The sequence below is a fragment of the Apteryx rowi genome, unplaced genomic scaffold (assembly GCF_003343035.1).
Source record: "Apteryx rowi isolate R43461 unplaced genomic scaffold, aptRow1 scaffold_373, whole genome shotgun sequence".
Classification (NCBI taxonomy): domain Eukaryota; kingdom Metazoa; phylum Chordata; class Aves; order Apterygiformes; family Apterygidae; genus Apteryx; species Apteryx rowi.
The window spans coordinates 730,133-744,480 of record NW_020450230.1 but is presented as its reverse complement, the minus strand read 5'-3'; the positions used below and the strand labels follow the sequence as shown (position 1 = coordinate 744,480).

General features: G+C 34.8%; 1 protein-coding gene across 1 annotated transcript in view; it reads left to right on the top strand.

Annotated features, from left to right (window-relative positions):
- Positions 1-14,348, top strand: part of LOC112969900 (dystrophin) — a gene marked incomplete at its 3' end in the record, with an annotated part of 817,409 nt that overhangs the window by 90,692 nt on the left and 712,369 nt on the right. The window contains exons 5-7 of the mRNA XM_026073700.1: positions 4,495-4,683; positions 5,031-5,212; positions 12,100-12,250. Of these exons, the coding sequence (XP_025929485.1) occupies positions 4,495-4,683; positions 5,031-5,212; positions 12,100-12,250 (522 nt within the window). The remainder of the gene's footprint in view (positions 1-4,494; positions 4,684-5,030; positions 5,213-12,099; positions 12,251-14,348) is intronic.

Genomic DNA, 14,348 nt, shown 5'->3' with positions numbered 1-14,348 from the left:
TACAACAGTGGGAGAGGAGCCCTTCCTCCCCTCTTCTGCACCTGGAAGCAGCTGCAAGCCTGTCCTTTCAGCTCTGTGAATCGGTTCCTCCAGCTGCCAAGTGTGCCTCATTCTTCCAAGCTTCTGAAGGTCACGAGCCTTTTATTTTCTTTCCTTACACTTGAAATTAAAGCTCAAGTGTCCATGAGGTCTTCCACTCTTGACAGAATGCACCCCCCCAACAGAAAAGGATGCAGTGCATAAACATTCAAATTCCGATCTTTTTACCTTGATATGCTTCTTCTACATGCTGCAGCAAGGAGAGAGGACATCCAAGAAGACAACCTTTGTGTCCAGAGTTTTTTCTTTACTTCTAGGTCAGCCCTTATAACAATTAAGACTATTCTCCCAGCAAAAATGGCTGACCAGTTTTCAAAATACCTGTGAGCTGGCTGAGTCCCAGCTCCCTTGAGCTCAGCTGGTGGTTGCGATGCAGTCTTCATCAAACATCTGAATTGTTCAGGCCTTCTTTCCCCTTAAACACTCGTGTCTCATGCATGCATTCTCACTTAACAGAGCACCGTAGTCAAGGGAATGCAATGTTTTGCTTTGACCGCACCCAATCCAATTACTTTGGGTAATCACTAATTCTTAATTCTTTACTTAGAATACTGTTTAATTGAAGAATGAGATCGCATGCACATTTGAGCAGGGTTTTTTCCTACATATAGTCTTCCTAGGTATATACCACAACAGCAATTTAACTTCAGCATGTACTTACTATTTTTTAACCTGTTAAAAATTATCATTAGAAACAGCAGCTACATTTATATCTGAATTAATAGGTCTGTGTTTTTGATCTCAGCATAGAATATGCAATATCTTGGATTTCTAATTTTGTCTCAATATTTTAGAAATTGTGAAAAGATTTCATACAAATTCAGAAATAACGCTAACAGGAAATGTTCTTTTCTTTTTTTACTGGTACACTTTTTTACTGATTTTTTTACTTTACTCCAGTCATTACTTAAAAAATTGAGATTTTTCAGTGTTAGTACTACATGGATTATTTCAATGTGGATTATTCTTGGTGCTCTAGAGTCTGCATGCTGAAATTTGGTTTGTGTTATGAAATGGATAACCTGTACGTAAGTGGAGATTTTATTAAGACACCTAACTTTTTTGGTTCTTTATAATAAAAGAGTCTGACGTAGGGCACTCACAGGGGTTAGTTCAGTAGCTGTCCACTTGCAGGTGTGAACATTTAGCTTAGTGTTTGATGTTGCATCCAGAGCTGAGCCAACAGGAATCTCAGTTTTTGATGGGGATGTTGTTGAAAGAGCAGTGATCTGCTAGTGCTCCTTTCTTCTATATTCAGTCTCTCCTCATGACATGTAAATTAGAGGGATGCATTTGTAATCCATGACATTTTTCAGATCATATTGAAGTGATTGGTTTAACACTGGCTCCACATAGCAAGTTTCTTTCACCTGCCACAAAATAATGGTCAGTGACTGCATAGCACAGTCTGAATTTCTGCTGCTTTGAGTAGTTATTTTTCATTGTGTACACAGGGCAATCAAAGACCTACAGTTGTCTTTCAGCTAACAGCACTGACTGCAGTAGTGAAGATATGGTATAACAGTAGAGTTAAAATACATGTTTATATGGTTTTTGTCAAGTCAAAACTAACTGTTGAATCCAAGACACATTTTAAAAGTCTCTTGTGCTTGTAGGCTTTTCATAATGTGAATATTCTCTACTAGTACAGATTCAGATCAAGGATGCCTGGACATTGCTTCCCTACTTTGTCTTGTTAACAGCTCATGTGCTTAAAGATGCAGAAGGAAGTTTAGTCCAGTTTTCAAATCTGGCTTGATTTTATCAATGACATCAATGAGGATGATTAGCTTAAATTCATTTAAAGATTCCAGATGGTCCCCGCATGTGTCACTGTCAAATCCAACACAAATATTCTACATGCTCGGTGTACTCCAGAATAACAAGTTACTACTAATATTGTGGCTTCTGTTGGTTATTCTCTGACTGCTACCCTTTCTTATGCCTGAAAAAAAGAAAGATGAGATAAAATGATGTAGTGGCTTTATTAGGCCTCAACAGCTGAGAACTGTTCAATCATGATATCCATAGATGAATGTTTTCATTCCTTTTTTTGACTATTTCTACTTCAAGAACAGCTCATGTCCTTTTCCCTGCTCCATCACCTCATGGCTGATCGCAGCCCTCTGCTGTCAGCAATGCTATAAGCTTTGAGTGAGGGCAGAAAAGTAATTGTTGCCACCCTACACGAGATATAAGGATTACTGACACCATTCCACAGTCCTTTGGCTATACTTCCTCTAAGCCACTTCTGGTGTCTTTCTGTCAGAAAACTGCCCTTTTGTTTAATGAAAACATAGTCTGAAATACCTGCCAAGAAAGTCTTTTGGTTTCCATTTAGAGTGTTTGCTGTTTGCTTTTTTTCCCCACTCTAACATTTCTTCAAGTTTCATTACAAACTCCCCTTCCAGCCGTAAGTTAATCTGCATCATTTTGCCATTGAAGGTCATGAGTCCATGCTTTTTCAGTGCAATTCCGTGCTATATTTATGATAACATGAAAGAAAGAAGTGTAAAGACTGGTTAAAATTATTAGGGAGACTTATGATGAGTATTCCTTCTTCTGAGAAAGAGTTGTTAGCGTGTGCTTGGTTCTGCACTTGTCATCTATGCCTACTGGATTTAGAAAAAAAAGATTTTCAGCTGAAGAATTTTCAAACAAATAGCTGACGGAAATCATCACAGATCTCTGCAAACATGATATCCCTAGTCTCACTCAGCTGCTATAGCGTCTATTTTTTTCCAGAGTATCGCATATGAAGTGGGTATATTCTATGCAGTAATGTCATAGAAAGAAGAGAATAATTACATATGCAAAAGCAATGATTAACTAATCCCTTTGCATAGTAGACTAGGTACTACAAAAAATTATGCTGCTGCAGAAATGTAATACAGTTGGGTAACTTCTTACTACATTATACACTACCTAAAATCAAGAGTTGGACACAGTTTAGATAATCATTTGTGCAACAGAAATATGTGCTGGGCATTGTCTCTGCTTCATTATTTATGCTATTAGACAGTGCTCTGTTTAAAAAAAATGCTATTGATTTCAACAGCTTTCCTGTTCTGGATTTATTTACTGAATATTGTTTTTCATGCATAACTGCCAATGAAGTTATCACTGGTGTTTTAGCTAGCATGTGACATGTAACTGGCAATGAAGTTATCACTGGTGTTTTAGCTAGCATGTGACACTGGGATTCACATTAGTTGCATGTGATTATTAGATTCATACAATTCAGAATAAATTTGTTGTGAAGATCAAGATTGAGAATTTCATTTTGAGCAATCATATTGCATACATTATGCTTCCTGCTTTTAGTTATATTAATAAATTTTCACTTTCTGTACTAAACTATGGTGCAAGGCTTTATATGCTTCTCTGAGTATTTTACTGACACAAGTACATCAGTAGGAACAATTTCTGCTAACTATTAAATCATTAAAAGGCCTTGGTATCACTTTTGATAAAGGCTTGAACATTTTTAGGTGAATGTTTCGGTTTGTTACTAACTTGCTAGCAAATTAGTTAAACTTCTTTAGAACTTGTTAACAAATTTACACTATGAGATTTTGTGTAGCAAGCCCCTGTTTCTTGCTTATTTTGTCCCAGTAGTCTATTATTCCAGTGATCATTAAATAGCTATTGATTTCTCTTGACTTTGACCTGTAGAATGTGAGTGTGAATTCTGTGCTTGTCAAAGTCACTTGGCTGCTAAGGAATGAGTGTGAGGGTAGCCCATGTGGGAAGAGAAATGAACAGTATTTTTTTCTATTTTTGTAAAAAATTATGTTTTGATGTGGGATTTCTGAGCTTTTTCGACTTTATAGCATGGTATTAAGAAAAAGGGGGTCTGTGGATTGTTCAGGTCTAGCATAGGTTGTAGTTTAAAGGGTTGTTTTTCCCTTTTGCGTGGCATTTGCTTTAGTTTCTCTGCAATGTCAACATGGAACTTGCTGCCTTTTTTGATGATGTGATTATGCTAGCTGCTGTGGGAAATAAATATTTCTCCTTCATTTCCAAGAGAAAATACTTGAATGAGAAATAGTAAACTAGAAATGAAAAATTAGAGTATTTATTGAAAAGCAAGTATAATAACACTCTACAGGTATAATTTAAATATTGTCACTATTCAGAACAGTTGCTAGGAATTTTGAATTCTAATGTAAAATATCTAATTTACTCTGAATTTTGTTATTTCCCTCAGCCTTTGCTGATTTTTGTCATAGCTTTTATACTAATGACTCCTCCTACTCATTAGCCATCTGAGCTTTTTTTTTTTTTTAATGAAAAGCTGTTTTATGATACAAGACAATGGCATTCCATTGTTCCTCTGTAGATATGTTGGCGTAGACGCTGTTTGCATTACTCTAAAATTTTGGTTTTGATCAGTTTTTAGAAACTGTTGAAGAAAAGACATTTAGCACCTCACTGATGGGGTCAGAAATGGACCTTGACAACTACCAAACTGCTTTAGAAGAAGTACTCACATGGCTTCTCTCTGCTGAAGATGCATTGCAAGCACAAGGAGACATATCCAATGATGTAGAAGTTGTTAAAGAACAGTTTCACGCCCACGAGGTATATAGTTATACTAATCTTTCAGTAGTCATATATCTGCTTGTATGCCATGTTGAAGTCAGAAATGTAAAACTAATAAAAATATTACTAGGTTATTTTCATTCCTTTTTCTTGTTTTTTAATTTTGATTTGGAGAATTTAAAGATAGTACTAGAGACTGTACCATATGCAAAAAGTCAAAATTTTTATTTCTGTTTTGTGTTGCAAGGTTTGGTGTGGAGGGCAGAAAAATAAAAAGTAAATTTGAAAATCAGTTTTGGAAAGTGGTAAAATTGAATATTTCTCCAAAGTTTGTTCTTTTCTTCCAAAGAATTGAACTTAAACCAGGGTTTTCTTCTTATTGTCAGGGTTTTATGATGGAATTAACAGCTCACCAAGGACATGTTGGCAATGTTTTGCAAGTTGGAAGTCAACTTCTAGCACTTGGAAAGCTTTCAGATGATGAAGAAAATGAAATCCAAGAACAAATGAATCTACTTAATTCTCGATGGGAAAGTCTCAGGGTAGCCAGTATGGAAAAACAAAGCAAGTAAGTAATATGTCAGAGAAAGTATTATATACGGGATTTGACTGGAGCAGTCCTGAGTTTGACCAACAGTCCTGATTTTGTTTCACTTCACTCTGAATTAGACTCAATCTCAGACCTTTTTTATCCTGAAATTTAATATGTATTGACCTCTAAGCTTGCAGATTGTTTTGAGACTGAAAGCTGCACAGATCAACACTATCAACAGCTTGGACACTAATATCGTTTTTACCAAAATTTATGTAACCTACCTCACTTTTTCTGATTGTTTCAGCAAGTATCACACAAAATTGTGTGACACAGCTACAACAGAGATGATCTTTACTGAGATACAAAGAGAAAAGGGAAACAAATCTTTAAAAACTGCAAAATATGATCCAATAAAATATGATCCAAATATGATCCAATAAAAATTGTAGTAAATGGGAGCTTAGCTTATCAGAAATATTGTCATATGGGTTTATCTGACAGCAAATTACACTATTCAAAAAAAGTGCAAGTCCTACATTTGTTCTGATTTCTCACAGGAAATGTGTAATAACTAAAAGCATTTTAGAGCATTTGATATGATGCTGTCTGCTTTCAGTAGTTGAAATTCTAAAACTAATTCTAATTCTACTTGTGAGAAAGTGACACCTAGAGAGGGAATGTGCCATTGATTATCGGCATAGTACACTGTCTTTGTTGATGTATAGTCATTTACTGTATGTAGGAGTTATTTAATGTGCAATACAGAATAGACTACTTGAACAGAAATCTTTAGATTATTCCTATAATGTAAATAAGAGCAATACAATACTGTATATTCCCAGTTAGAGAAGAATTAACAGTAAATGCTATCACATTTCTTCAAGACTTCAAGCTAGACATCATTAAAATCTTTCCACTGAGGTCTTAATTTTTCTCTCAGAAAATCACAACGCACATGTCCTAAGTGAGCAATTTTTGTTGGCTCCTTCAGTACAGTTGGAGAACAAGTCCTTTTGCAAGCATGATTTTAACAAAAAGCTGATTTTCTTTGGTGGTCAGGCCAAAGGTCTAGCGCATTGTCCTGACTGTAACAGAATAGGAAAAGGACAAGCTTTAAGGGAGGTGCGTGCTTTGCTGAACCAGCATTTCTTCATTTCCTGTCACCATTGCTGGAGACTGAATATTGGGCTGTGTGGGCCATTGCTCTGATCTAATAGGGCATGTCTTTTATTACAAAGTTCTCTGTAGTATTCTCACAACCTCCAGTTGTTTTCAACTGAGGGAACTTCCTGAGATGGGAGTAGTTTTGTGGGTTTGGTAACCTGCCATTGATTTTTCTGCTATCAATTTATTCAGTTTCTCCTCAAACCTGTGTAAACTTTTCAGCATCCTTTAGCAATGAGTTCCATGGGCTTCTTGTCCAGTACGAACTATTGCTTTTTTKAAGAATGGCCTTTTTTTGTTTGTTTTAATCTGGTTTCTGCCAGCTTAATTGATTCCCTCTAGTTACTATGTTGGAAATGATGGTCAGCAGTGTATTCTTCCTCAGTTTCTCCATATATATATGTCACCTCTTTTCCAGACTGAAGATTATGAGCTTGATTAATTATTCCTCATATAGAAGTTCTTCCATATCTTTGATTATCTATATTGCCTTTTTCTCTGATTTTTTTCCAGTTCTACCTTGTAAGAGAACTGGAATTGCACCCAGTATTAAAGGGCAAAACAGGACTTTGTATAATCACTTAACAATGCCTTCCATTTTGTTATATGTTCCTAGTAATTCCAAATGTTTGATTTTCTCTTCTGATTGCTACTGGGTATTGAGATGTTGTTGTACTTTTATCTGTTATAATCTTRCATGTCTTACTTTGAGAGTCTCTAAAATTATTGACAGACTTCAGATGTCTCTCAAACTAACTTCCTCCAGCTGTGCCATTTTATTTGAGAAGAAAAACACACTTTGCTGTGAGCAGTTTTTATTTGCTGTATTTATTTTCATTTAATTCAACACATGCAAGGAGCAACCTCATCTCTGTGAGTCGTACTCTGTTTACCAGAATATCTTCTTTGACTCTGATTGTTAAATTTATATCCCAGATGCAGCTATAAGTAATTGCAAATGAACTCTAGTATCTTCTGAAGTGCATAACATTTGAGTAATATGAAATCAGGGAGACATAAAATACAAAGTGATAGGAGCTTCGCAGAGAATGTTGTGCTACTATTTAATTCCTATACAAGAAATTAAGTGCGATTAATTCCATTAAATTTGGGTTAGAACAAAATAAAACTTCTCAGGAGTAAAGTACTTAGAAATGGCTAATTTTGACCTATTGGGTCAAAACCAGTGTTTTAAATACAAGCTGGAGAATTATGAACTTGACCAGCTTTCATATCACTGCATAACATATTTCCGGGTTAGTGTACTCTATTTAAACTCTGAGGACCTGCTTTTTGCTACAGTTTAAAGTGTGATCTTTTGAGCACATTGCTGTAATCCAGTCTTCGAGGCAACAGTGACATCTTTATCCAGGCACAGAGATGGCATTTGTGAAGATGAGAACAGCAAGGCTGTCTATCCTCTGTAGTAGTGGCAACAGGAAATGTAAGAAAATGCTGCAGCACAGGGGAAACAAAAGCAAGCTATCAAAAAGAGAGTAGAAACATTTATTGATAAAGGATACTATAAAAGTGAGAGACTCAAGAGTTGAAAAAGTGGTTTAAGATGTCAGAATATCAGAGGAAGTTTGGGACACTGCAGTGCCATTGTGTAAAAGCAGCACAAGTAGGTTTTACCTTGTATTCACTATGTATTGAAAATACTTGACTCCTGTAGCAATACATTAACACACTTAAGGAAAAGAGCAGGATTTTTTGTTTCTCTTCCTACCCCTCCTTTAAATAGGATTCTCTGTAGTAAAGCATCTCAGAGTGATAAATGAACCACTGGAGAGGAAAACCTAATACAGTTTGCCCCTTTATGGAGGATTCCTCCATAAACCTCCATAAACTATTAAAACACATTAAATTCAATGGAAAAGTAGTTGTATTTGAAATGCATGAGGGCCATACCATAAACAGAGATTACAATAATCTCCTGAGGTATATAAATAGGTACTAAAACCTCTATCAGATGTTTATAGAAGTAGTTTGAAAACCAGAAAGTACCTGGAGAATGGGAAGAAAAGAGAAACATTCTTCTACTTAAGAATAAACTGTGATTATTTCATTTTCAAGTTTATGCTCCTTGCTTCAGAATAGTATCAATATTCATTATAAGAAGTATTTCATCATATCTTGTTTTTTTAAACCAAATTCTCTTTACTTTAACAGATTTTCTATAGCACTTAGGATATCATTTCATTTATCGCTAAAAAATTTTCTCTCTAGGAGGAAGCACTGTATTTAATATTTATAATACCCCAGTTCAGAACTTCAAGTAAGAGAATAGTATGCACGCTTGAAAGTGAAGAAGGACTGAGATAGATCTGAGCTAGCTAATCTCTTGCAAACTATGGGGTATAATGAGGGAGGGTGTCAGGTTCCTGTACTCTTCCCCTTCAAGAAAGAGAGAGTGATTAGGTTGGAGGAAACACTGCATATATCATCTGGTCTTTCTGATCAATAATTAATGTATGATTTCCAGTAAAGAAACTGATATCTTAATATATCATTAAGATCCATGACACCCTCTTCCTAGAAAAAATCTTGAGAAAGACAATTTAGAAAAGTACTGCTGTTTGATACCTACCTTTTACTCAGTTGGATTAATGGAGCATTTCCTGTTTCTTGGAACCTTTTTTTTTCAGTGTTTGAAGTTCTGTGGAAGTTTCAGTTTCTAGCTGTAGCAATTTATTTTCTTCAGTCTTTTTCTTCCAAGAACTACTAACTGGAATCTTTACAAATTAAAACAGAGTTTCTGGAAAGTAGCACAGCTTCACAGAGCTGCAGGTAGGACAGCTGATACTATCTTGGTACCATCTGGGACCAGCCAGGAATGATTCAGGAAATGGGCATAACTAAAACATTATTTCAAAACAAACTTTTATTTCTTTTAATTTGTTTGCAAGTCAGCATTTCCATAAAGTTGCCTCTTCTGGCCTATTCTGCTTTTTTCCTTAAATCTTCAGTGTTTGCCTGCAGGCCCTCACTTTTTTTGTAGCCACTGCTCTGCATGTGTATGCTTCGTGTGCTTCAGAGCCAGGTACACTGGGACACTGCGCTGCAGGTACACTGGGACGCTGCAGGTACACTGCAGTGTCGCTGGTGTATGCTCAGTATGCTTCAGAGCCAGGTACTTGTCAGGATTCGTTTGTCCTCTTCTTACACACTTTCTCTGTATCCCAGATCGTCCCTCATTTACCACGCGTGTTATCACTCTTCTGGTTTGTTGGAAACATAGGAGGTAAAATAAAAAACATTCAAAGATCCAAATGTTGAAATTTCAGACATGTGCCTTAACTTATGAGTAGGCTACAAATAGGATGATGTTGACGAATGTCAAATCAAGGTGGTGATTCAGGTGAATTTGAAAGTCTCCCCAAAAGTAGCTATCTACATGTTCAAATGCAGTCTTCTGTGGTGATTATTTTCTTTTGAAAACCTTTAGGTGTATTTGGCAAAATACAGAAATAGTGCTTCCTTTGGACATAGGTTGATATGAATTTTCAAAATTATAACTTTCTGGATTTGCTCAAACTGTTTTGGGAAAATCCAAAATTGTTTAGGCAAACCCAGAAATAATTGCTTTACTTGAGCATACCTCAAAATCATGCCAGAATGTTTGGATTTGTCCAAGCATTTCTTAAGTTGTCGACTCCCCAGTGTGCACACATTGCACTTGTGTGCATTTCTGCAGGGCCTTTGGGAGAAAACATACTTATGTTTTGGTCATTTAAAAAGTCCTTCTGGGGAGAAATATCAGTTGGGAAAGTATAGGTGACATGGGTCAAATAGTGACACGATTTACAATAGCTGTTCCTCATTTTGTCTATATTTTCAGTAATTTCTGGACTTAGGTTGACAAACTATCATCTATCAATACTCAGCTGTAAGATATATAAAGTGTGTTGCAAATTTGACATCTAGTCTGTGAAAATGGTGTGGCTGGAGTAATATTAAATGCATAAAATTGAAATTAAACTAACATGTTGAGTAAAATATTTTGAATATTTATAGTCTTTCCATTTAAATATATGTAGTATTCATTCTAGTTTGTATTGTCTCTCTCTTAATTTGCATCTTGTAAGCATCCTCTATTTTCATTCTAGTAAGGTATTTTCCTTTTTCTCCCAGATAACATAACTACATCTTTCATTACTGTTTTTAGGAAGAATGGCTTTAAAGAAGCTCTTTTATACAATTTTCAATATAAATAAAGTTGATAAATGTTGTATTTTATTAATGGAGTTGAACATGAAGTAAAAATGGTATCTAATATGCATTGACTCTACTGACAGCATTTCAAATTATTTCTTTTTAGATATATATTTTGAAGTGCTTTGACTCTACTGTATTTGATAGAGGGGAACATTTAAAAAGTACGATTTCTTCAGTCATTTTTTCCACTGCTCTTTTTTTCAAACATGTCATTACAGTGATAGTTCCGTACTGAGAAAAGATGAGAATGAGTAGAGAAGGAGCACTGTTTGCATAATATTTGATATAGGTAGATACTATCTGCTTTTAGTAAGTCACAGTAGACAAGAAGCCAACTGAGAAACAAGTGGAATTAAAGGAGTGTAAGTTAGAGTCTTACTTACAGGACAGTTTTCTCCAGTGTGAAAGTTAAATTTAAATTTTCAAATATCCAAGCTGAGTTCTGAAAGTAGTTAATGGTAATTTTTTGCTTCAAGAGTGGTGCTTGAGATGCAAGTAACATATTATAACATACAATGGTTTCACCAAGTTTGGTATCTGTGAGAAAAATGGCTTTGCCTGTTAAATATGTTATAGACTGCATGTTAAATGAGAGATGGGCAATAAAAGTAGTTTAATTCCATTGCTCAAGCATAGTTTATATATTATTTTTAAAATACTTTTGATGAGCTTAGTAGGAGAACAATTACTCCTTTGGAAGGAATAATGGCATTATTATTGCTACATGATCTCAGTAGATAATTTGACTAGATTACTGAGAAACAAGATAAAAATTGTAGGATTTGTAAAGATGGCAAGTATGAAATGTGAAGGATTTGTAATGGATTTCTTGACAGATTGTTTTGGATCAATCTAAATACTTTTTTAGGCAAAATTGATGTACTTCCCTTCCTAATTCTCTAGAGCATTATCCATTGAATAACTGAAAATTTAATAATCTCCCCTGTACCTATAATTTGGGGAAGCTGTTAAGTAGAGCTATATGAGGGTTTTTCAAAGTACCTGTAGTAGAGAGTACCGGTTTTAAGAAACCAGAGAGGACAAATTTCAAATTTTCAAACAAACAGCTCTAATAGAAAGGCAACCAGAGGCCAAAACTTTAACAGCAGATAACTTACAAACAGTACTTGCATTTCTAATAAAAATTTTTCAATGACTAATTCAAAACAGCTTCAAACAATTTTCAGTGACCTGTTTGATAACAGAATTTATTATCCTGGCTTGAGTTGTAGCCTCATGAACATCCTTTTAACAATTGAAATGCCCCAAGAGTTCTTTTTTCTATCTCAGCAAAAATAATGGGTTTCAATACTGAAAACAAAACCTCTGCTGAACAGATTGTCTTTCTAAGTATCAATTAAGTTTGCTGGAAGAAACAATTTGAGTAAGACTTGTAAAACTGTTGCACAGTCTCTACTCTGTATTCTTCTTCAAAGAAGAAGAAGCGTGGTGAAGATAAATGTGAGTATACAGGGCACACATTTCTGCCTATTGTTTTCTTCATGTATAAATTTAAGTCATTATTTCTTTTTTTACAGTTTGCATAAAATTCTAATGGATCTTCAAAATCAGCAGCTAGCCCAGTTGGCTGATTGGCTAACAAAAACAGAGCAAAGGACAAAGAAAATTGATTCGGAGCCCTTAGGTCCAGATCTAGAGGACCTAAAGCGTCAAGTGGAAGAGCATAAGGTATGTTACTGAATTTAGGTACTCTGCTGCTGAATTCATATCTAGGTACTGTATTGCTGAATTCATGTACAGTTTCCAAAAACAAACAAACAAACAAAAAACAGTGAAATTCTGACATTTTGAAAGGTCTATCCTTGACGTTAGAACAGAGAACAGTAATATGAAAATTTGGTTTACCATTGATTGTTTTGTACAATTAAAAAGGTTTTGTGTATTGTCGTGATTGTATCATGACTCTGACTTTTTTCCTGGTATAAAAAATAAATTTCCTTTACTTCCTTTTTTCATATTAACAATTTACTAGAATTTTGTTTGAGTATCGGGAATATAGGGTAATACCTTTTTTTACACAGTACACTGGTAATATATCAGATTTTATAATTCCAGTGTTTTCTTCCTTTTGCATATTGCATTTTTTCCCTTGTGTGCTGTAGTAGCAATGATTCACTAGTTATTATTATTGAGCTGCCTAATCTTGTTAGGACTCCTGGTACTCTGAGTATATAGCCCTACAGCACTGTTGCATAGTCAGACTCAAGTCATTAACTTTAGAAGATATTTTTTAGTACTGTATTTAATTAATGAAAAATAACAAACCAATAATTGCAGTATGAGAGATATTTTGACCCAAATTTTCCTCATTCCAGAAGGGTAAGTGTTCCTTAAATTGAAAGAATTAAGAATTTTTTTTAAAAAAAGGATAGTCTGTGTAATTCTGACTTGTTTCATTTACTGGATTAAATTGTTTGTCTTCATATTAATTTCAATTTTAAAATGAGCCTTGTTCCCTAATTGCATCTACATATGCACGTTCGTTTATCTATGTGCAGCATTTGATTTATATAATATATAAATTTGTATATTCATCCATGACACACATGATGGTGATGATCGGAAGACATAGGCAAGGATAGAAAGCACAGAAGATCTGTGAGGTTGTGGAGATCTGCAGTCATAATCTATTGATGTTTCTACATCAGTGGTTCAAAGAAGTTCAGTTCTGTACTATCTGACAGATTTTAACGTCTGATGCTTCATGGCCTGTGTCAGTGCTCGCCCAGGTTCTAGAGGGCAGATCTTCCCCGAAAACCATTTCAAACTGAAACCAGCTTTTGCAGCCTTCTCAAAAGAGAGGTCACAAACTGCAAGAGACTGCACGGTCCACTTCTAACGTAAAGGTGATTCTTCTGCATTCCCATTAAGGAGTGCTACTGAAGAAGAACAGAAATTCTAGGCCTGTTGCTGCCATCTCTGCTGTCACTGTTCTGTGAGGAGACAATGGGTTTCACTATGTGGCTTTGCTAAATAAGCATATATTCTGACATTAAATTTTCTTTAAAAAGAACACAAGTAATTATGAAATGGTAGTTAGAGAAGGAAACATGAGAGATTTTGAATACATGACCATTAAGACTTCAATAGTTTTCTTCCTATTCCCATGCATTTTGTATTTGAATACCAACAAAAAATGTAATATTTTCATTTGTTTTTGAATATTCTGAGTGAAGACTATAGAAAACTTTCTCTCCCACATACTAGTTCCACATTCCTGGTGTGATAAGTTAGTTAATATTATTTATTTATGCATATTGCTTTTCAAGTCTGTCTTCTCTACTGAGAGATGTTTTGGTTTGGTGAAAAAAAAAAAAGTTTTATCTTTAACTTCAGTTAAAATTCTGTGTATAGTCTGTCTTATTCATAAGTGAAGACCAACATGTTTGCAAATATTTCAAATACAGAGTAAAAGTTTCAGATAATTTTATTACATATTATATGTAGCAAAGCTGCCTATCATAAAGATAAAAATTCTGGAATGTTAATAACAGTTTTTGCTTCATTTCAGTATGAAGTAAATAAGTGAACAAAAAAAGCAAAAAAGAACCCTTCCCTCAGCCTTCCTTAAAGTTTCATGTGACTCTGAACATCTCAGTATTAATGTTGTAGAAATCGTTGGGAAGAACCATGAGTTAAAAGATAGGAAGGCCATGATTATTTCAAATTAAATAGACTTCTGTAAAGATAGAAATTTTGTGATTAAGCAAAAATGTGCTTTTAGTGCAACTGATAGTTTATTATTATACATTTTATTATTACGCAT